We start from the raw sequence: 21,524 nt of genomic DNA, 5'->3' as shown, positions 1-21,524 counted from the left end.
ATGATTTGATTCATTTAACTGGAAAATCTAATAGAATCATTAAACTCTTAGAACTGGTGTAATTCACCAAGGTTGCCACATGTAATATCTAGTTACAACAATCAAATTATCAGTAATAACTAACTGAAATTAAAATAAAAATAAGATTTCCTTTATAATAACAACAAATAACACTTTAGGAGCTTAACTGAGAAAAACAATGGAGAAAACTATGGAGAAAACTTTAAAATGCTAATAAACTGTGTAGAAGTTCTGAATAATATTCCATATCCTTTCATAGTTTAAGTTATAACTTAATATAAGAATGCCAGTTCTTTACTAATTTATAAATTTATTGCAAATCTTTTTTTAAAAAATTTTTAATGTTTATTTTTATTTTTGAGACAGAGAGAGAGCATGAGTGGGGGTGAGGCAGAGAGAGAGGGAGACACAGAATCTGAAGCAGGCTCCAGGCTCCGAGCTGTCAGCACAGAGCCTGATGTGGGGCTCAAACTCACGAACCGTGAGATCACGTCCTGAGCCAAAGTTGGACTCTCACCTGACTGAGCCACCCCGGCGGCCCCCCTTCCGCAATTTTTACATTTATTTATTTTTGACAGACAGAGAGAGACAGAGCACAAGTGGGGGAGGGGCAGAGAGAGAGGGAGACACAGAATCCGAAGCAGGCTCCAGGCTCCGAGCTGTCAGCACAGAGCCCGATGCGGGGCTCGAACCCACAGACCGTGAGATCATGACCTGATCCGAAGCCGGACGCCCAACCGACTGAGCCACCTAGGCGCCCCTTTATTGCAAGTCTTAATCAAAATTCCAGCAGGATTCAATAAACTTATCCCAAAAAACATTCATTGGAGAAAAAAGATCCATAAAAGGCTAAGTCAACTTTATATTTTCTTTATCAGATAATAAGAAATATGAGACCATAGAAATAATGTATCATTGATTCAAGAGCTGAAATAAAGCCAAAAGAACATAATAGAGAATTCAGAGATAGACCCATGTATATTTGGGGAATTAATACATAGTAATATGGCACCATGAAACAATGGAGAAAAGATGGATTATTTGGTACAGTGTTTAGGGAAAATAGGTCTTTATAGTGAAAAAAACCCTATTTTTATTTAAACGTGCATACACCTAATGATTTCAATATCCAGATGTGAAAGGTAAAACTATAACTAAATAGAGGAAACTGTAGAATAGCTTTGTGATGTATGCTTGGGAAAGATTTCAACAAAACTTAAAAAACTTGGAAGTATAAAACATGAGACAAAAAATTTGATGACTTCTGTTTTCCTGAAAATTAAAAATTTATTTTTAATGAAGTAATTAAATGAAGTAAATATTACTGGCAGTAATATTTAAAATTGAAAAATGAGTAATATGTATAAAACGGACCTTAATTCCTGATACGCCTCAGAGTCACTGGGAGCCTGTGTTTTGGTGTCACCTTTGTGCCTCACCTGCCTTCTCTGTGAGTGGGGATGGCTGCCCGTATTTACGTAAGCCCACTCCGTGTGATAGAGATTCAGGATGAGGCCACCAGTTGAGAAAGATTGTTGTGGGTACTGTCCTGGAGACTTAATATAAACGTAGTTGTGGGTTTATCATTTTGTATCTTTCCTAGAACTCATTTTTTTCCCTCAATGACTATTTGATTTTTCCTTAATTCTGGATAATTCTGGCCATTATCCCTTCAAATATTTTCTCTTGTCCAGTCTCATTGTTCTCGCCTTTCAGAACTCATTTTATTTTATTTTTATTCTTATTTTCTTACTCTTACTCTTACTCTTATTTTTTGAGAGAGAGGTGGGGGCGGGGGGAGAGAGAACCTTAAGCAGGCTCCATACCCAGCGTGGAGCCTGATGCAGGGCTCCGTTTCATGACCCTGAGATCATGACCTGAGCCAAAATCAAGAGTCGATAAGCCACCCGGGCGTCCTTGGAACTTCTTTTAAGTGAATATTTGGACTTGGTCTGCCATCTAAAGTCTCCTTCATATTTCCCATCCTCTCAACTCTATGAGCTGCATTCTGTGTGATTTCTTCACACCTGTCTTCCAGTTCACAAGTCCACTATTCAGCTGTCTCTAATCAGGTCTTAACCCACCAATCGGAAGTTTACGTTCCGTTGCCCTACTCTTATTTCTAGCTTCACTTTGGTTGTCTTCAGTCTTCCAGTTCTTTATTATGACAGCTTATTCTTTTATTGTGTTCCTAGCCATTTTCAACATACTGATTTGAAGACACATGTGATGGCTCTGTCGTCTACAGTATTCTGTACTCCTTCCTGCTGGCATTGTGTCCACTGACTCTCATTCATGGGAAAACATCCAGAGATCCCCTTTAGCAGAGCTTACCTTGAGGGTCCTGCAAGGCTTTAGTGGAGGAGTGGTCTGGGGGTTCTTAGGTTTGCTCTGCTGGGTGCTCCAGGAATATTAGTAGCTGAGACCACTTTTTTTTTTTTTTTTTTTTGGTTAGTTTCTTGATATGGATTTCCTTTTATCACAGAGCACAAGCTAAAACTGCAAACTCCCTGTTAGGCAGCCCTCTGTTATGGATTTGGAGGTGATTTCCTCACCTCAGGCTGAGACATCTCATCTCCCTGCTGTCTGGATGCCCTTTCTTGTCCGTGCTTCACTCGGGTCTAAACGTGTGAATCTTCTGGCTTCGTGCGGGGTTTTTGGCCCAACTCCCTTTATCATGAGACCCGAGTCCTCACCTTCTGTGTCCATATGGTGATTAAAGCCTGAGATCCCCCTCCAGCACACACACACTTTGCTGTAACAGAGACCGATTTCCTTGGGCAGAAAGTGATGTCATAAACTTGTCCCTCTGGCTGTCATTTCCTTTTCCAGGCTTGTCGCTATTTTCCTGCAGCTCAGCCACATGCATGAATGACACCTGTCCAAGCCTCAGAGTGCTGGTCCCTTCAGTAGTCACCACCCTCGACCTTGCAAGAGCTATGGTGAGGTCAGTGCCCCTGCAGCAGTGGGATGCATGCATTCACTCTCATGGGACGTCCCGATTTTATTGAAGGAAAGGACTCGTCCCTGTCCCTCATAGTTTATCTTTCTGTCTCACTGCCTTTCTCAGACTTTCCACCCATGTGGTTGTCACGGGAGCAGCAAAGACTCAACACCTGACCCTGCGTAGGCCACACTTTGAAGCTGGAACTCAGAGAAAGCAGTGGCCGAAGCTGAAGGCCAGTAGCATAAGTGAGATGAGACTTCTGTTGCCATCTGTCCACAGCTGTGGCTTTTCCTGACTCCAAAATCCATTTTTTTGTTGAGCACCTTTAGACATTCCAATAACCATATAATAAAATGCCTTTCTACTCAACTCGTCCAAGCTGGCTTTCTGTCCCTCACCACCAAGAAAGTGAGTCACACGTCTCTCCAGGCAGAGCAGTGGGGAGAATCTCCCTGTCCCCCTTCTCGGTTCAGCATGGCCACGTGGCTCCAGAGGGACTCGTCTCGCATCCCGTGTGTTTAGACAAACCTCTCTCGCTCACGTGCCATCTTCCTGCCGTGGTGCTTCCCGTGCAGCCCCAGCCCCACAGGGCACCCGGCCCGCAGGGACCCACTGATGCAGACAGCCGGGGACACACTGCTTGTGTTCCGTTTACACGGATGAAGGCCTGACCTTCAGAGGTGGAATTCCTCGCCAAATTCAAACGAAACTCACAGGACTCAGAGCTACTGTGTTTATCCCCCGGACACTGTTGCTTTTCCTAACGGTTCAGAAGTTTGGATATAGAAGTGACTCAGCCATCTGAAAGTTATTTTTCTGTTGTTTGAAGATCTGTTCTAAGAAAGGGTTATTAATGTTGTAAGATGTCATTAGTATGAGATTTGTAGCAGTGTTTTGCAGACTGAGGTATTTAGAACAGATAAACCTCATTTTTTTTGTTTTTGGTCCCAGATGTGTGTGGTTCATCATCGTCTCTGATACAGTTCAAGGAAAGAGAAATTTTAAAATAAATTTAACACGTGTCCGTGAGTGTAAGATTATTTGGGGACTTGTGAGCAAGTGAAGTTTTGCTCCAGTGTGAAATCTGACTTTCTTTTAACCGTTTCTTTGAAATAAGAACTAAGTTCTCCTTCCAAAACAATACACATTCTCAGGCCACAGTCTGAACTGGAAGCATCAGTCTGTTTCTCTTGGGTTATGTAAGTTGTATACTCGGTCTGAAAACTGCAGAGTTTTGTATCTGTCCTTTCTCTGTTCGGTCCCACACCGATGCCAATGTGGTGACCCCCGAGTGCGCCCGGGCGTCTGGTTCTGGCAGGTGCGCTACATGCAAGAACCGATACGGCCCTTCTGACTCCTGGCTCAGTCATGTCACCTGGTGTTCATCCCAAACAGAGGTCGAGAGAGGGCACTTGCCCCGTACTGGATGACAAATGTATGGTAGGACCAAGGTCTGACCTCATAGCACACATATGTCCGGGTTCATAGCACACGGAAACTCCGGAGAGGATTTAACGTTTTAACCGAGTAATGAAAGTCTGAACGCCTCTGCCCTGCCTCTGATGGCCCCACCGGTGTCCTTTCGGGCAGGATATCTCGACTGATTCCAATCTTCTAATCGGTGTCAGTGGAGACCTCCACCACACGGGGCACTGCCTGTGGGCTGCGAGCGCCCAGAAATCGTGCTTATTGTTATTTCTGCGTTTCTGACGTTTCATTCACTTAATCATTCATGGAAGCTAACGTCGGTCAGCGTCAACGACGAGAAAACGTCCTCCCAGGGAGCTGTTGCCAGGCTGATGGCTCATCGCCTAGGAGATTACCGGGACGTCTTGAACCCAACAATTCTAAGAAGAAAACTGATGGTTTTAGTGAAGCTGAGGTGATCTGGGGATGCGTTTCCTGAGGGGGACGAGGTGCCGAGCTTCGGGGCGGCTGCAGGCGCATCACAGTGTGTGCGAGCCAAGCCCTCGGGTCGTGAAGGGGGTGGAGGAGACACAGGACCGGAGCCAGAGTGGTTCACGGAGACCACCGAGCAGACATGGTGTCTGTGACGGGCGTCAGTCTCGGCAGACGCACTCAGGTGTGTGTCTGTGCCCTGCGCCCCTGCTTGTGGACTGAGCAAGTGTGACTCCCCACTATCCCAAACCCCACCGGGGTTCTTGTCCCCCTCCACCCCCCAGAGGTGGAAGGCCAAGCCCCAGTGCGTCCTGTTAGGAGGGGGGGGACTGTCGTGAGGTGCGTCGTGTTAGGAGGGGGGGACTGTCGTGAGGTGCGTCGTGTTGGGGGGGGAGACTATCATGAGGTACGTCGTGTTAGGAGGGGGGGACTGTCGTGAGGTGCGTCATGTTAGGAGGGGGGACTGTCGTGAGGTGCGTTGTGTTAGGAGGGGGGACTGTCGTGAGGTGCGTCGTGTTGGGGGGGGAGACTATCGTGAGGTACGTCGTGTTAGGAGGGGGGGACTGTCGTGAGGTGCGTTGTGTTAGGAGGGGGGACTGTCGTGAGGTGCGTCGTGTTGGGGGGGGGAGACTATCATGAGGTACGTCGTGTTAGGAGGGGGGGACTGTCGTGAGGTGCGTCATGTTAGGAGGGGAGACTGTCGTGAGGTGCATCATGTTAGGAGGGGGGACTGTCGTGAGGTGCGTCGTGTTAAGAGGGGGAGACTGTCGTGAGGTGCATCGTGTTGGGGGGGGGACTGTTGTGAGGTGCGTCATGTTAGGAGGGGGGACTGTCGTGAGGTGCGTCGTGTTGGGAGGGGGGGACTGTTGTGAGGTGCGTCGTGTTAGGAGGGGGGACTGTCCTGAGGTGTGTCGTGTTAAGAGGGGGAGACTGTCGTGAGGTGCGTTGTGTTGGGGGGGGACTGTCCTGAGGTGCGTCGTGTTGGGAGGGGGGGGACTGTCGTGAGGTGCGTCGTGTTAGGGGGGACTGTCGTGAGGTGCGTCATGTTAGGAGGGGGGACTGTCGTGAGGTGCATCGTGTTAGGGGGGGACTGTCGTGAGGTGCGTCGTGTTTGGAGGGGGAGACTGTTGTGAGGTGTGTTGTGTTAGGAGGAGCAGACTGTCCTGAGGTGCGTCGTGTTAGGGGGGGACTGTCGTGGGGTGTGTCGTGTTAGGGGGGGACTGTCGTGGGGTGTGTCGTGTTAGGGGGGGACTGTCGTGAGGTGTGTTGTGTTAGGAGGGGGGACTGTCGTGAGGTGCGTCGTGTTAGGAGGGGGGACTGTCGTGAGGTGCGTCGTGTTAGGAGGGGGGGACTGTCGTGAGGTGCGTCGTGTTAGGAGGGGGGGACTGTCGTGAGGTGCGTCGTGTTAGGAGGGGGGACTGTCGTGAGGTGCATCGTGTTTGGAGGGGGGACTGTCGTGAGGTGCATCGTGTTTGGAGGGGGAGACTGTTGTGAGGTGTGTTGTGTTAGGAGGAGCAGACTGTCCTGAGGTGCGTCGTGTTAGGGGGGGACTGTCGTGGGGTGTGTCGTGTTAGGGGGGGACTGTCGTGGGGTGTGTCGTGTTAGGGGGGGACTGTCGTGAGGTGTGTCGTGTTAGGAGGGGGGACTGTCGTGAGGTGCGTCGTGTTAGGAGGGGGGACTGTCGTGAGGTGCGTCGTGTTAGGAGGGGGGGACTGTCGTGAGGTGCGTCGTGTTAGGAGGGGGGGACTGTCGTGAGGTGCGTCGTGTTAGGAGGGGGGACTGTCGTGAGGTGCATCGTGTTTGGAGGGGGGACTGTCGTGAGGTGCGTCGTGTTAGGAGGGGGGACTGTCGTGAGGTGCGTCGTGTTTGGAGGGGGGACTGTCGTGAGGTGCGTCGTGTTAGGAGGGGGGACTGTCGTGAGGTGCGTCGTGTTAGGAGGGGGGGACTGTCGTGAGGTGCGTCGTGTTAGGAGGGGGAGACTGTCGTGAGGTGCGTCGTGTTAGGAGGAGCAGACTGTCCTGAGGTGCGTCGTGTTAGGGGGGGACTGTCGTGGGGTGTGTCGTGTTAGGGGGGGACTGTCGTGGGGTGTGTCGTGTTAGGGGGGGACTGTCGTGAGGTGTGTTGTGTTAGGAGCGGGGGACTGTCGTGGGGTGTGTCGTGTTAGGGGGGGACTGTCGTGAGGTGCGTCGTGTTAGGAGGGGGGACTGTCGTGAGGTGCGTCGTGTTAGGAGGGGGGACTGTCGTGAGGTGCGTCGTGTTAGGAGGGGGGACTGTCGTGAGGTGCGTCGTGTTAGGAGGGGGGACTGTTGTGAGGTGCGTCGTGTTAGGAGGGGGGGACTGTCATGAGGTGCGTCGTGTTAGGAGGGGGGACTGTCGTGAGGTGCGTCGTGTTGTGGGGGGAGACTGTCGTGAGGTGGAGCCCTCAGGAACCGGCTCAGTGCCCCACAGCAGCCCCAGAGTGGGCCGTGGCCCCTTCCCCCAGGTGAGGGCCGCACCGGAAGTCTGCAACCCGGAGCCCCTAGAACCCGCCGTGCCTGCTGACCTGGGTCTCCTGGGCTCCAGACCGTGGTCGTTTGTCCCCTGGCCCGATCTAAGACAGGCTCCCGGGTGTCGGGGCCTTGCTGGAGCACACCCGATGAGCCGGAAGACAGGCCCTCATCGGTGGCCCCCCCCGGGCCGTGTCTGCGCAGACCTCGGTGGGCTGGGCCCGCCGTGAGGCGTCTCGGGCCCAGGGCCAGGGCACGGGGCGGCGGGAGCTCCACGGCCCATCTGCCCCCCGCGCCGCACGGGGTCCGCTGCCTCGTGGCTCGTGCTCCGGGCGGGGCCCCCGTGGCCGTCTGGGTGCCTGGCACCTGCTTCCGCAGGGAAGGATTCTGGGCAAAGGCGGGTTCCCGGACCTCTGTGAGGACCCATGGAGTCGGAGGGCTTGCACCTGTCCTCCTCTCTTCCTCCCAGCCCGGGAGTTTCTAGATCTGCGGGGACAGAAGCAGCAAAGTCTCCTATTGACTCTATTAATGGATGTTTTACCTATTCTGAGGCAGAGGCTTTTAAAACCCAAAGGTCACAAAAGTACACGCTGCTCCCCCGCACGTCATCTTGTTCTTGGCGCGGCCGGTGGGCTCAGCCCGGCTGTGGCCCGACCGAGGGCGCTGTCCCAAAATATCGGCAAAGATACCGCAAGTACAGTGGTTCAAATATCCAAGTTGTGTCGAATTCCCGTACCGTAACAGCGGTAACAACCCAGCGTGGGAAGGTAGGAAAGATCAGTTGTGGAAGGCTCTGGGAGCACGCCCGAGACACGGGGAAGGAGAGAGATAGGCTCGAGGACGTTTCCACGCCCCCAGAGAGGCACAGATCCGCACCCGAGACCGAAGCGCCCGACCCCGCGGATGTGGTTTAGATTCTGGACCGTATCACCGAAGGGGTCGCGCAGCCACTTGGTGGGGCTGAATTGGCAGACGTTTGCAAGGTGGGCTCGGGCGCGAGTCCGCGCGGCTCCGGGAGGAGCCCAGAACCTCAGCTAGTGTGGTGGCCGGCGGGACATGGCGGGAAGGCGGCGCTGAGGTACCGCGGGGCAAGGGCTCTGGTGCCGATTGTGTCGTTTGAAGGAAGAGAAGATTCGTAGGTGGGGGTTGCGTGCCTTCTCTGGGCAAGAGAGTGAGTTGATTGGAGTTGAAGTCCCACCGGATGGCCACGCGGCGATTTGAGCAATGCGTCGAAATGCAGAATTTCCGCGCGGCCGCTTACAAATACCACACAGCACACCTGCGTTGGGTCCATGTGGAAATGACAGGTGAGGTCGTGGTGCATCTGGCCAGGTCCTGCTGTTTAAATGACCCTGCGTGGAGCCGTTCACGAGCCAAGAAGCCTATGTGTCGGCCGCTCTGGGTCCTGCCTCTGGAGCCCGGTTCTAAGGACAGTCTTCAAACCGTGGGTTTGTAACCACTTCCTTAGCCTTGGAATGAAAGTCTCTGTTTTTATTCGTTTGTTAATCAGCCCCCACCCCATCGTGTATCTCTAATGATAAAATCCACTGCCATTTGGCGGGAAAGAGACCACTGGGGGTCTGTGAGGTAAGCCGAGCCAGTGCTGGTGGACCCAGGACGCTAAGAGCCACCGGGAGCTTGCAGGGGTGACCGTTGGCTGTGGACAGCCACGTGCACCCCACGTAGCCCCTCACGGCCCAGAATGAAGAGCGGGACTTGGGGCAACAGACCCAGCTCCGCGCCTTAGACCAGACTCTGTAGTGAGCCAAGTTCAGACTTCACCAGAACCCCAGGGAAGATGAGGTCCGTGGCCGGGGGGGCCCGAGCCCCATGTGGGAGCTGCCGTGTGCTCACCACCTGGTCTCAGGTCACTCGCGGGGTCGGTGCCCGGCACCCATTTCCCCATTCGAGCCCAGAGGCAGGCGGAGGTGGACAGAGAGTGGCCGTGGGGGGCGGAGTGTCTGTATCGCTGAGAGCAGAGCGGGAAGGCGCGGCTTGTGTCTGTGCCGTGGACGGCAGGGCCGCCCCCCTCGCCCGGGCACACGGTCGGGCCCTGACCCCCAGTGTGGCTCCAGCTGCAGGGAGGGCTCTCAGGAGGCAAAGCTGGGGGCGGCCCGAGGGTGGGTTCCTCGTCCGATAGGACCGGCGGCCTGACAGAGGGAGAGAAACCAGGGCCTGCGAGGAGGAAAGGCCATGTGAGGACGGGGGAGGGTGGCCGCCCACAGCCGGGCGAGGGGCTCCCGCTCACGCTGGGTCGCACGCCTTCCGGCCTCCGGGGTTGTGAGCCAACAGGCGTCTGTGGAGTCGTGTCCCTACAGCAGGAGACCTGGCGGGAGGGCACTGCCTGGATTTGCTCCCCAGGACGCGGACCCCACCTCACTGCATTAACGGGGCAGAAGGAGGGCATCTGCCCCTACCTCCCCCCCCCCCCCCCCCCGCCATCTGTCCCCACCACCGAGCCAGCCGCCCTCCGCCCCCGCCCTGGGCTGTGGCCCGCCGCCCGGCCCGCAGGAGTGGCCAAGAGCTGGCGGGCACGTCTGGAGGCCGCCCTGTCCTCTCCTGATGCTCCTCTCGAGCATCAGAGCAGCAGTGACATGCGGTTCGCACCCGTCGAGTAGAATACAGCACCTGCTGCACGTGGAGATTTTACTGTTTTTGACGCACTCGGTTCTGTGGTCTAGAAAGTGGAAAATGAAGCAAACGCCTGCAGAAAGTGCCTTTGCTTCCTACCTTACAGGACCCTCAGCTAATGAAAGTGACTGAACCACGTTTCGTCTTCAATTGCAGCTTGCCACCACCACCCTGGACGGCAAACTGCAGCTGTTTGTGGCCGAATAACTCACCGCGGGCCGGTGCGCCGTGGGCGCGAGGGGGACGCGGCCAAGGCTGCTGGATCCCGAGCCGCTGCCGCCCTGTGCCCCTCATGCTGGCAAGGTCTCCTGCCCCATGGGATGGTCCCCCTTCCTGGAGACGGAGTTGGCCTCCAGCACTCGTGTGCAGAACGTGGTGAAGTTACAACAGGACGTTGTAACTTCAATAAAAAGTACTTCAATAAAAAGTAACCCAGTGTTTGTTTCCTCCCGGACTTTGTGGGGTGGGGGCGGGGGGTCCATGCTGGCATGGTGGGCTCACAGCCTCCTGAAGGCCTGCCCTGCTGCCGCCTGGGGAACGGGGCCTCTGCACACGGCCTGGCTTCTTGGCCCTTCCTCCCAGTTGAGCCAGGGCCCTGTTGGCATACGAGGACCTGCTCAAGACCTTGCCTTCAGTTCCGTCGAATGAATTCCCGGAGGTGCACTTGCTGGGTAACACGGCAGTGCTGTTGTCGATGTTTGAGGAAGCTCCACATTGAGGAAACCACAGCACCTGTGCCACTGACCGTCCCTCCAGTGGGCACAGGAGCGTTTGCCTGTCGTTAACACCCCACTTCTTTGTATAACTTTCGTAGCAAGCATTATTTGTCTTACATGTTTGCATTTTTATATGAATTTTCTCCAAATTAAGTCCTGATTTCACTTATATATGACTTGGAGAAAAAGAAACTTAAAATTATTGGATGTCAGTAATAAGAGCCAAATAATATTTTAGAGAAAAACTAATATGTTAAAAAAAAACCCAAACATTACCAAGCTTTACTAGGGAAAATGCAGGACAGAATCAGCTTGTAAAAGCCATTGCTGAGGTGAGGGCCGTCCCGAGTGGCTGGCCCGGTGGCCGCCAGAGGCAGGGACGAGAGGGAGAGTGGACAACAGAGACCTGGGGCCGCCTCCGCCCCGGCCCGGCCTGCGACAGGCGGTGGGTGTTGGTGCCATGGGAGCTGACTCGCTGAAGGGATGTGTTGTGTTGTGTTCTTTATTGGCATTAATAGCAGTGTGTCTTCTCAAGCAGCAAGCAGGTGCACTAACGTGAGATTGTTTGGTCCTTCCTCCTCCATCGGAGAGCACTGGTAAAATAACACATTATGTAGAGCTTCTCACTGAGGGGCGCCTGGGGGGCTCAGTCAGGTGAGCGTCCCACTTCGGCTCAGGTCGTGACCTCACGTTCGTGGATTCAAGCCCCACGTTGGGCTCTGTGCTGACGGTTTGGAGCCTGGAGCCCGCCTCAGATTCTGAGTCTCCCTCTCTCTCTACCCCTCCCCCACTCGCGCTCTGTCTCTCGCTTTCAAAGATAAACATTAAAAAAATTTTAAAAATAAATAAAATAACTCACTTTTAACTTGATTTCACTTCATTACCCAATTTTTATGAGAACGCTGAGTTTGGTAGGAATTGTCACTAGATTCGTTTTCTTAACATTGGGCAAAAGCTACATCAGAAGGAGGTAGTCATGGAATTTCATCTTGGAAAACCCATTTGAAGGCGTTCTGTTCACACACAAAGTTCATAGACTGAATGAGGCCAACGGGAACTGGCCAACCCCAGGGCGTGCGGGAGAACAGTGTCACCGACTCTCCGAGGTGTCGCCAGGACAGAGGTTCTGACGGTTTTACACCTGAGCCCACAGGTGGACGCAGGCGATGGAGGGCGCCCTTGCCCAGAGGAAGGGGGCCCCACGATGCTTCTGAGGACACCTGGCTGGGAGAAAGGGCCAGGGCAGAGGCGGAGGTGGGGTCCGGAAGCATTTTATAGTTTGTGAAGGTAGGTTAACCTGTCCATCTCCCCCGATGCTGCCGGGCTGTTTCGAGGTGGCACCCATCATTTTACAGGAAGGAAGACTGAGACCCTCAGCATGGCCGCTGGGGTGGCCCATCGGGTGTGCCGTCTGTGGTGGGTGCAGGAGCGAGCGGAGGCAGAGTGGTGGTGGGCGGGAGCTGGGGGGCCAGCTCGGGGGGCAGGGGAGGGGCGCTGGCCTCGGGGGGGGCAGCGTCCTGACCTCCGATGGGAAAGTGTCCCGCCTGCTCTGGTTTCAGTAAGCGGGCCTCTGTGAAGATTCCCTTGTGGGATTTGGATGACAAAGTGATTCCTATTATGTGGTGTGTGTCATGGGGTTTACACGCTCTTGGCACACCCGTGTTTTTGTAGACAAGAAAGCAGGAATGTGATCGCGGGCTGCCCAAGCCGGGTGTGGAGGGGCGGTCTAAACAAATTCTGGAATAAACAGATTCTGCTCATTTTTGACATTCTCTGAGGTGTTCTTTTCAGATGGGGACTTTGCTTTTCATTAGCTGAAGCAGCACTGACTTCGTGTTTCAGACCTTGGGGGAAGGCGCCGGGTGTTTTGCAGTAAAGGTGCTGTTACTTGTGTTTTGCAAATGATTGGCTATCAGAGGAGAAGCTGATAAAATCTGGGATTGGACCTGGAGCCTGGAAGAAGGGCTTCAAGCAGGGAATGGACGACTCAGCGTTTGGAAGGATGTCTTTTTCAGGTACCTAGTAGCTTCCTGGTGTTGACCTTATTAGGTTAAACTGTGTAAAATTACCGGCACGCAGCTGGTTTTGATCTGTGAGAAGGGCAACTTCATATGGTCCAGCCAAATATGTGTTTCAAAGGAGGGATTGAACGCACACGCCAACCCTACCTCCCGCCCCCTTCCTCCCTGCCTTCTTCCTGTCTTCTTTCCGACAACAGTTTGGTTAGTGCTGACTTTGTTTCAGGCCCTAGTTCAAAATGACCTGTCAACTTGTTTCTTCCCTATGTTCCCAGCCCAGTGTAATTTTGGCTGCTGTTAGTAACTTCACGGGGACTTTTGAGCACCCGGGGCCACTGACCCAGGGTGTCTGGGATCCGGGTTTGTTGGGACACTCCTTGGGTGAGTGACTGACCGCTCTGCCACTGGGCCCTGGGTGTGGCCCTCGGGCCAGGAGAACCTCTCCTGCTCGCTGGGAGCCTGTTGGCGTCACACGCACACTTCACCTGAGGGTTTCAACAGAGGATTAATCGGTGGAGCTTAGGCATAGGATAGGAGGACCAAAGTCCCAGAGGAACAAGAATTGAATGGAAGTAAAGCAAGCAACACTAGAGAGAAGTAAAGAGTTTGAGTAGGAACCAAGGTGGCTGTGCAACTGTGAGGTTGACGGCGAGAAAGTCGAGGCCACAGAGGGGAGGTGGCCCTCACAGGGAGGCTTCCCAAGGAAGATGGGGACAGGCAGGGCAGGGTGGTGGGATGGCGGCGTGCCCTGGCACGGGTGGACGTGAGGGTGGGCCCTCCACAGGGCATGCGCCCGGGAGTCAGGGCGGGGAGCCCGGTGCCCGTGGACCTAGGTGCACAGCATGCGGGACCCTTCTGTCCAGATCAGCATCAGTGCAGGCTGTGGGGTTCTGCAGGAAGACATTTCATTCCACTGTTGGCACTGACATTGACATCGTCACAGGAGGAAACAGCTCTTCTGTTCACTTTCTGGTCGGATGTGGTGGGTGGAGTCCATGCTGACCCACGTGGAATCTGGGAGCCTGCTGGCTTCGTGGCTCTGGCACGTCTGCCGCTGACACCCTTGATGTCAACACGCGGCTCTCTACCTGCAGACGTTAAGGGCCGTTGTTACCTGTCATTTGAATAGCAGTGGCACCTGCTTACAGACAGAAGCTCCGAGTTGAATCGTGGGTATGAAGATTACAGTGACGCGGCTGGATGAGGAGGGGAGGATGCATATTGTATTTTCCTTCCGCAACGCAAGGTTCCGCAAAGACAGTCTCCACGTTTAGGCCTCGGCCCTCGTGGGCGGTAATGCCGCCCTTATCTAACACCGTGCTTGCGGCGGCCTCTGCTGTTCAGCCCTTGTTGCCATGTGTTCTCGAGTGGGCCTCTCGGTGCCCTCCTGAAAGCGCCTCCTTTGACCCAGACCTCAAGGCACCTTCTGGTCTTGCATCCTGTTTCCATCCCCCACAGCAGCCTTTCCATATGTGACCCTCTTCACAGAATGCCCAGCAGCCGCCTGTCCCCCAGAAAGCACCGTGTGTCCATGGCTCAGGTATTTACCAGGCATCGAGAAAACAGTAAACTTTCCTCCAAAACCCTGAAACTTTGCTTTCAGACCTGCGCCGGAAGTGCCCTGGCACGCCGAGTCACATTCCAGTGGTAGTGGATCAGCCCGGGGTGGCTCAGATGCATTACAAGTAGATGAGCAAATATGAAAACAAAAGGCTTCCTAAGTGAAACCATACTGGTTTTTCTTCCAATGTGAAATAAATAAAATAATGTTTTTCTTTCATAGATATGGAATGAATCCATGCTGTTTGCTGTGTTTTTTTTTTTTTTTAATTTTTTAAATGTTTTATTTATTTTTGAGAGAGAGACACACACAAAGAGCGTGAGCATGAGAGGGACAGAGAGAGAGAAAGAGAGAGAGAGAGAGGGAGGGAGGGAGGGAGACACGGAATCTAAAGCAGGCTTCAGACTCCGAGCTGTCAGCACAGAGCCCGATGCAGGGCTTGAACCCACAAACTGTGAGATCATGACCTGAGCCAAAGTCAGATGCCCAAATGACTGCGTCACCCAGAGACAGCATTAAGAAAGTTAGCAAGCCCCAGGACAGTAGGAACACTGATAATACAATCTGTTCACTATGTCAGGCAGAGGCTTGTGTCTACATAACACCAGAACCACTATAGTTGGTAATAAAAAGACAAACAACCAAAAATGGGCAAGACTCATGAACAGGCACTTTGTGAAAGAAGATACATGACGGCAATTTGAAAGGAAACTTGCTCAACAGCATTCATCCCTGGGGAGGCTCAAAGTAGACTAACAGTGGGGCTCTTCTGCACACTCACGAGACTGCCAGAGACTTGAAGGGACTGACTGGGTGTTGGCAGGGGCTCTATTCCCCTGGAGTGTGCAGTTTCTGCCAATGGAACACCAGATGGTTCAGTTTGGAAACATGTTTGGCAGTTTCTCAAAAAGCTGTATATACATCGACCCTGGGTCTCAAATTCCACTCCAAGATGGAGGTGGAGTTGTGTGAGAATGTGTTAGAATGTTCACAGAGGCTTTATTCTTGGTGCTCAGACCCAAACTAGCCCAAAGCCCCCCATCATGGGAGCGGACAGACTGGTACATGCACGCAGCAGACTTCTGATAAATGCAGGGGCAGGATGGGTCTCAAGCAGTGATGCAGAGTAAAGGAAGCCACATAGAATACAATGCACAGTCTCTGACTCAGGTTATAGGATGTTCTGGAACAACTGAACCCTACAGCAGTAAAGATCAGATTGTGGTAGGGGCCAGTCTGGACAGCATCACAGGCCGGTTTCTGGGGAGATGGGCATGTCTGTCATCACATGTGGGTTTCCTGAGTGTATGAGTTTGCAAACTAAACACGTGGTATGTAAAGGACACCTCAAGAAAACATTCTTTAAAATACACAGAGAAGGTCGTATGCATATTTCCAGTAATGGTTGGGTGATGGCATGTGACAGAGCAATGTTTTAGCTGTAGAGCTGGGGATCTAAAGTCCACACTACTTTGTTCCAGCACCTCTTCAACCACGTGTGCCCAGCACCTGCTGTGTTCCAGGCCCTCTCTGGGCCCATGGGAAACAGATGGCCTTCCTGTAAGCAATGGTGGGCTTTCTTCCCCAGGCTAGCCTCCCTCTGCTAGGCTCATTCAACAGAGCAACATCTATGGCTTTGTCCCTATGGGGTCTTTGTAATGATTTTTTTTTAAGTTTAGAGAGACCGTGAGAGAGCACACGAGCACGAGCTGGGGCGAGGGGCAGAGAGAGAGAGAATCCCAAGCAGGTTCTGCACTGTCAGCACAGAGTCCGACTTGGAGCTTGATCCAAAGACCCTGGGATCATGACCTGAGCCCAAATCAAGACTGAACCACCCAGGTGCCCTTATAATGATGTTTTAATTACCTGAAGGCCCACCACTCAAACTCCAGAAAGGGTCAGAGGCCAAGGCTTTAATTCCACCAGGTATACATGGAAAATAATATATCTTGATGAGAGAATTCTGGACGAGAGGTAAGAGAAGTAAATGCAATAAAACATTTATGCAAAGGGGAAATTTTAAATATTGAGTGATGAGAGAGCATAGGGCAAGCTGGCAGGCCTCAAACATGGGCCCCCCCCCCAACCCCAGGTAGGGTATTTATGACACCCCTCAGGCCCTCCCGGCTGCCCAAGAACAAAGGAAAGGGGAAAAACAAATGGTTAACTGATAACGATCACAGTCCTGCAGGACCAGAGTCTCCCATCAGTTCACAAATGTCTTAGTAAATTACAAGAGAAAGGCAATCTTATCAATAGTCTAACCTCCGGAAGCCTATAGACCCAGTTTCCTGGAGCCCCAACATCACCCTTCCCGCCTCAGTGAGAAGGGGCACAAAGGCAGAAGGAAATGGCTTCCTTCTAACCACAGCCCACTGACACATACTTGAGGCCCACAGAGAGCAACATTCCTCCAGGAACTCCCCGTGTCTTCGCTAAAGTGTCGCTAGGGGGAAACACAACCGTAGTTGGACAATAGCCAGGCCTCCAGCGTCCTGTGTCTTCTTCAGCATGAAAATCCCACTGGAAACTTCCCCTTGATTTACCTCCCCCCAAGCCCATAAGCAGTCTCTCCTCGTGGTCCCGGCGCAGCTCTTCCTGCCCATGGGTCCTGTCCCTGTGCTTTGATAAAATCACCTTTTTGTACCAAAGGTGTCTTCAAGCATTCTTTCTTGGCCGTGGGCTCCAGACCCCCCGTCATCACCCCAAGACTTCACCACTGAGTACTTCTCCATCCCGTGTTCGAACACCGTTTCCGCTTCTAAGTGACGGTGCTGCCTTCCCTTCCTTCTTCCCATTCCTAGACACTACTGCAGACACGGACACGGGCTCTCGTCCTTGAGCCTAGTGTGTTCACAAAGCCGTGCTGCACAGACACGTTCACACGTCTCCCCTCCGCCCCAGGAGCGCCTGTCGGGTGGAATGTGTGCCTTTCTGCCGCCTTGTTCCCGGAGACCCCGCTCTTCCGCCCGCACGTGAAACCTTACTTCCCTCCCTGTGCTCTCCCGCCGTGCGACGTCTCCGGCCCTGACACTAAGGGGCTGGTCGGGTGCCGTCCCGGCACGAGGCAGTGGGCACGGGTCACGTGGGGCTGTCTTGCACCCACGGGCGGCGCCACGGCATCGAGGTGCGTGTGCGGAGTCAGGGGGCTCAGAGGTCCTGGGTTCCCATCTCGCCTACCTGCTCATCTCCCTCATGCGACGTCCCACCTGCCACGCGTGTCAGGGAAAAAACCATCATCGCTGCATATTTTTCCTTTGCAACCGATTCAAATGCTGTGAGGTTTCTCAGGATTTTCCTGGGGTTTGAGCCAAATCCTTGTATCTGTTTTCCCTCATCTGTGCAGAACAGTGAAGCTGGACACCTAACTTGTGTCACGTAGCCTACGTTTAACAGGACATGCCTCTCCTGGACTGCGTGAAACCAGAGCGTGAGGGAAGCCATATCGGCCTCCAAAACGGTTCGAGCTGCAGGCAAATTATTTGACTGTCCCAGAACATACTGCTCATGTTTTAATTCTCATCATCTCAAGCTGGTGATAGTTTCCGTGTTGGTTGTGAACCATAAGGAAACAGAAGAGGTAAAGAAATCTTGGAAAAGAGGTGTGCACTCGCTGGGATTTTTCTGCAAAACGAACTGCCCACACCTGCTGGCTTCAGGCTCACGGGCAGGGCAGAGCCTGTGACCCTCACCGTGGGCGTGCGGCCCCCGGCGTCAGCGTTTCCCGAGGCGGAGGGTGAACGTGCACGTGGCCAGGGGCACTCTGTAAGCCACCTCCGCCTCTGCCACCACGAGTCTGTTCGTGTTCCAAAGTAAACCCATGGCCACACTCAGATCACGAACAGGGTGGAGTGGGGTGGTCGCCTCTTCGAGGGGGCAGCAGAGTCGCGTGGCAGAGGGCCCGGGATCCCTTAGAGCCCGGGAGCGTGGCACGGGAGCCGCGGCACATCCCCGCGTCCTAGAGCGCTGTCTCGGGCTCCAGCGCCTTCCTTGTCCGCCACCCGCTTCTGAGCCTGGTTCCAGGCCTGGTGGCGAGCCTTCCCTTCGGCGCCTGCCCCGCCCCGGGTCGCTGGGGGCCGCATCCCAGAACGGACGCTCGTCCGTAGGGTTCCCACTGCCCAGGTGTGTCGCGGCAGGTCCAGGGCCGGCCCCCCGGGCCCCCCTCCTGCAGCAGACCCCGATCTCGGCGGGCGGTTTCCGTGGCTGGTGTTGCCTCGAGCTGTCGCACTCTGGCTTCTCCGCAGTCGGCGGCCGCCTGTCGGCTCCTGCAGGATGCTTCCAAAATCCCGGTGTCTGCGGCCAGGTTTCTCACAGCCTCGTGGGAGTTGTGAAGTGGCCTTTTTTGGGTCCTTATGTTAAAATGTATGCCTCAGAAGCCCGACTTAGGAGGAAGAATTTTTGAGCAAAAGCGCCCAGCAGGTGTGGTGGTGGCTCACAGAGGTTGCATCTTCTGGACGGTTCCTCTCGCACTTTTGCAGGCAGGACGATGCCGCCACCCAGGGCGTGAAGCCCGAGGACTCTCTCCCTCCAGCGGGTGCCTCTGCGCTCTCAGTGAGGCCTGTGCCCCGCTCCTGCCCCCCGAGCCGGTTTGGGGAAATATTCCTGTTGCGTCTGTGCAGCAAGAACCTTCCCCCTGGACGTACACCTGGTACGTCCCCTGCACTTGCCCCTGGCTGTGCTCGTCGGCGGGGATCATGATGTTGGCGAGTATTCGAATGCTCCAAGTTTTATATCTGTTCCTAAAAAACCACTGCAGAATTCTCGGCGGTTAGAGCGGTAGCTGGTCCCATCTGTGTGGCTCTGTCTGCTCTGAGTCACAGAGATGATGATGAGTCCGGAGGTGATCACTCGGGTGGCTAGACGCTGCTCACACCTTCCTCCTGCACCTGGTGGCTCCTCGTCCTCCTGTGGGGACACCTCGGGCCACGGTTTTCTTCTCCGCAGCAAAACTGACTTTAACTGTGCACGTAAAATCCTCAGCTTTGCCTTTGATTTAACTTTCTCTTGCTTCCTTACTATAATGGAGTAGTAACACACTTATTAATTGCATTATTTTCTGCTATTAGATGTTCTTGTATAGCCTTCCCTCCCTCTCCATCATCCATTTCCATAAACTGGCCGCCTAGTTATTCTTGACACAATTTCATAATGAGTGATTGTTTTATTAAGAGGTTTTTAAATACTGTTTATGTCTGATAGCAAAAGAGTAAATTGGTTTATTAAAGGGATGGTAAGCTTTTAAGTGATTAGAAAATCAATTTAGCAACAGATTTTGATTACATGATTGTAAATAATATATATTTTGTGACTTTTCAGGTTTTAAATACCAATTAAGTGAAAGCTAATATTTTTGTAGTTATTAATTTGCTTACAGTGTGGTGAATTTTACAAATTTTAATGTATTTTGTTTCCGACTATAGGATGCAAATGACTTTTTTTAAATTATTTTTTTAACGTTTATTTTGAGAGAGAGACAGAGTGCGAGCAGGGGGAGGGGCAGAGAGAGAGGGAGACACAGAATCCGAAGCAGCTCTGGCAGCTCAGAACCCGACGCGGGGCTCGAACTCACGAACCGTGAGATCACGACACTCACGAACCGTGAGATCACGACCTGAGCGGAAGTGAGATGCTCAACCGAGTGAGCCCCCCAGGCGCCCCAAAATCTGGCAAGATTTTTATCGGAAGTGTTGTTCACACTCGGTATCTGGTGGCGTCCCTAATGCTGTTTTCCTTTCCTCTCTCGGTTACACAGTACAAAGGCGGAGGGGTGGGCCTTCTTTCCCCTTCCCCCGTGGATGCCCCCACGCGCTCTCGTCGGCCGCAGAGCCCACGCAGATGCTTCCCATAGGGCAATGGCGCGCACCCTTGGGGGGTCCTGGTGCGGCACAAGCCAGACCGTGTCTCGGCCTCCACGGCACACAGGTCCCTCCTCCGCCAGGGTCCCCACCACCATCCCTGAGGGGTATGCTCTCCTCCCACGTGGGAGCCCCCTCTGCCTCTGGTGCTGAGGCCCCGGCCCCAGGCCTGCACCGGCTCAGGCGTCCCCGCCGCCCCCCCACAGCCCGAGCTCCCTGGAAAGCCAGGCTGCGGCCCCGACCGGCTGTGCCCTCGGCTCCTGCCGCGAGGCCGCCTCCCGGCTCGCCTCACACAGGAGGGGCGTCCCCTCTTCAGACTGTTGTTGCCCGCGGATGGACCCCGTCTCAGGTGGGGCCCTGCCCCGCGGCCTCCCCTCCCTCCCGCCGCGACCGTGCCGCGCAAGGCCTCTGGGGCTCATGGGCTCACGGAAGTGAAACTGTCCGTTGGCCGCCACCTGCCACTGGTGGCCCCCGCGGGGCCCCGGGGGCCGGGAGTGCCCGCGGCCGCGTGCGCCGCTGGGGGTGGGCCGGCGGCCGCCAGGCCTCCACCGGGGGCAGGTGCAGGCTCCGGCGCGGGCAGGGTGGCGAGAGCCACTGGTCGCTACTCACTGCGTCCGCCCCGTGGCTGTGCTGGAGCCGGTGGGAAGGCTCCGTGGTGGCGGTGAGTCTCGTTTTTACATTTCCACTTGCAGCGACGGCAGTGCCTCGTGTTCGCGCAGCGCTTCTGGGGGACGGGCACCGTCTACAACCTGTCCACGTGCCAACTCCGTCTGTGCTCCCAGCAGTGTCACAGCCCGGGGGCCTCACCGGGCCCGTCTTACGGCCACGGACGCTGAGGCTGAGGAGGGGGCTCGCGGCCCCGCTCGCCGCCACCACCCGGCTGCGGGGGTCTCCCGTGGGCCTCCGTGGGCGTTTCCGGCAGGAGACGGGGAGCCCACGGGCCCCTTGGGTCCCCGAGCTTTTCCACGTGTTGGGGGAGGCGCACACCTGCAGGCCGTGTGAGTGAGAGCCCAGAGCAGCTCCTCGGGGTGGCCTGCTTTTCCGTGGTGATTCGGTGCTTCTAGTCACCCCGGCTCTCCCGCGGCCTGACGGGAAGGTGGGCTGAGCCCCTTCACCTGCACCCGCGACAGCGTCCTCCCCTCCCCCGAGCCCCGAGGCAGAGACGGCCTGTCTCCACCCTGCTGCGGGCTCCTCCCTGGGAGACAGGACAGGAGGACAGCTGAGGAAGGCCGGGGCCCCTGGGCAGTCCCGGGGTGGCCCGAACCCAGGACAAGAGGGACGCCGGCTGTGTGTGCCCGGCCCGGCCCGCACAGTCCCGCTGCCTGGGAAGCTGCGGGTCTGCACCGGGAGCTCCAGGCAGCAGCACGGCTCCGGCCTGTGCGCCCTGCAT

At 54.6% G+C, this 21,524-nt stretch overlaps 1 protein-coding gene and 1 long non-coding RNA gene across 3 annotated transcripts in view; both read left to right on the top strand.

Annotated features, from left to right (window-relative positions):
* WDR27 (WD repeat domain 27) overlaps window positions 1-12,148 on the top strand; it is a 159,126-nt gene extending 146,978 nt beyond the window's left edge. For both annotated transcript variants that reach the window (XM_078447592.2, XM_078447593.2), the window contains exon 25: window positions 10,091-12,148. In XM_078447592.2, the coding sequence (XP_078303718.2) occupies window positions 10,091-10,363 (273 nt within the window). In that variant the 3' untranslated portion in view covers window positions 10,364-12,148. The remainder of the gene's footprint in view (window positions 1-10,090) is intronic.
* A 60-nt stretch (window positions 12,149-12,208) lies between these two features.
* LOC132677892 (uncharacterized) lies at window positions 12,209-14,500 on the top strand. The gene is made up of 2 exons (XR_009609427.3): window positions 12,209-12,715; window positions 13,813-14,500. It is a non-coding gene; the product is annotated as an uncharacterized LOC132677892 (long non-coding RNA).
* The last annotated feature ends 7,024 nt before the right edge of the window (window positions 14,501-21,524 follow it).

The sequence above is a fragment of the Panthera onca genome, chromosome B2 (genome assembly GCF_046562875.1).
Source record: "Panthera onca isolate mPanOnc1 chromosome B2, mPanOnc1 haplotype 2, whole genome shotgun sequence".
Classification (NCBI taxonomy): Eukaryota; Metazoa; Chordata; class Mammalia; order Carnivora; family Felidae; genus Panthera; species Panthera onca.
This window is presented reverse-complemented; position numbering and strand designations above follow the sequence as displayed.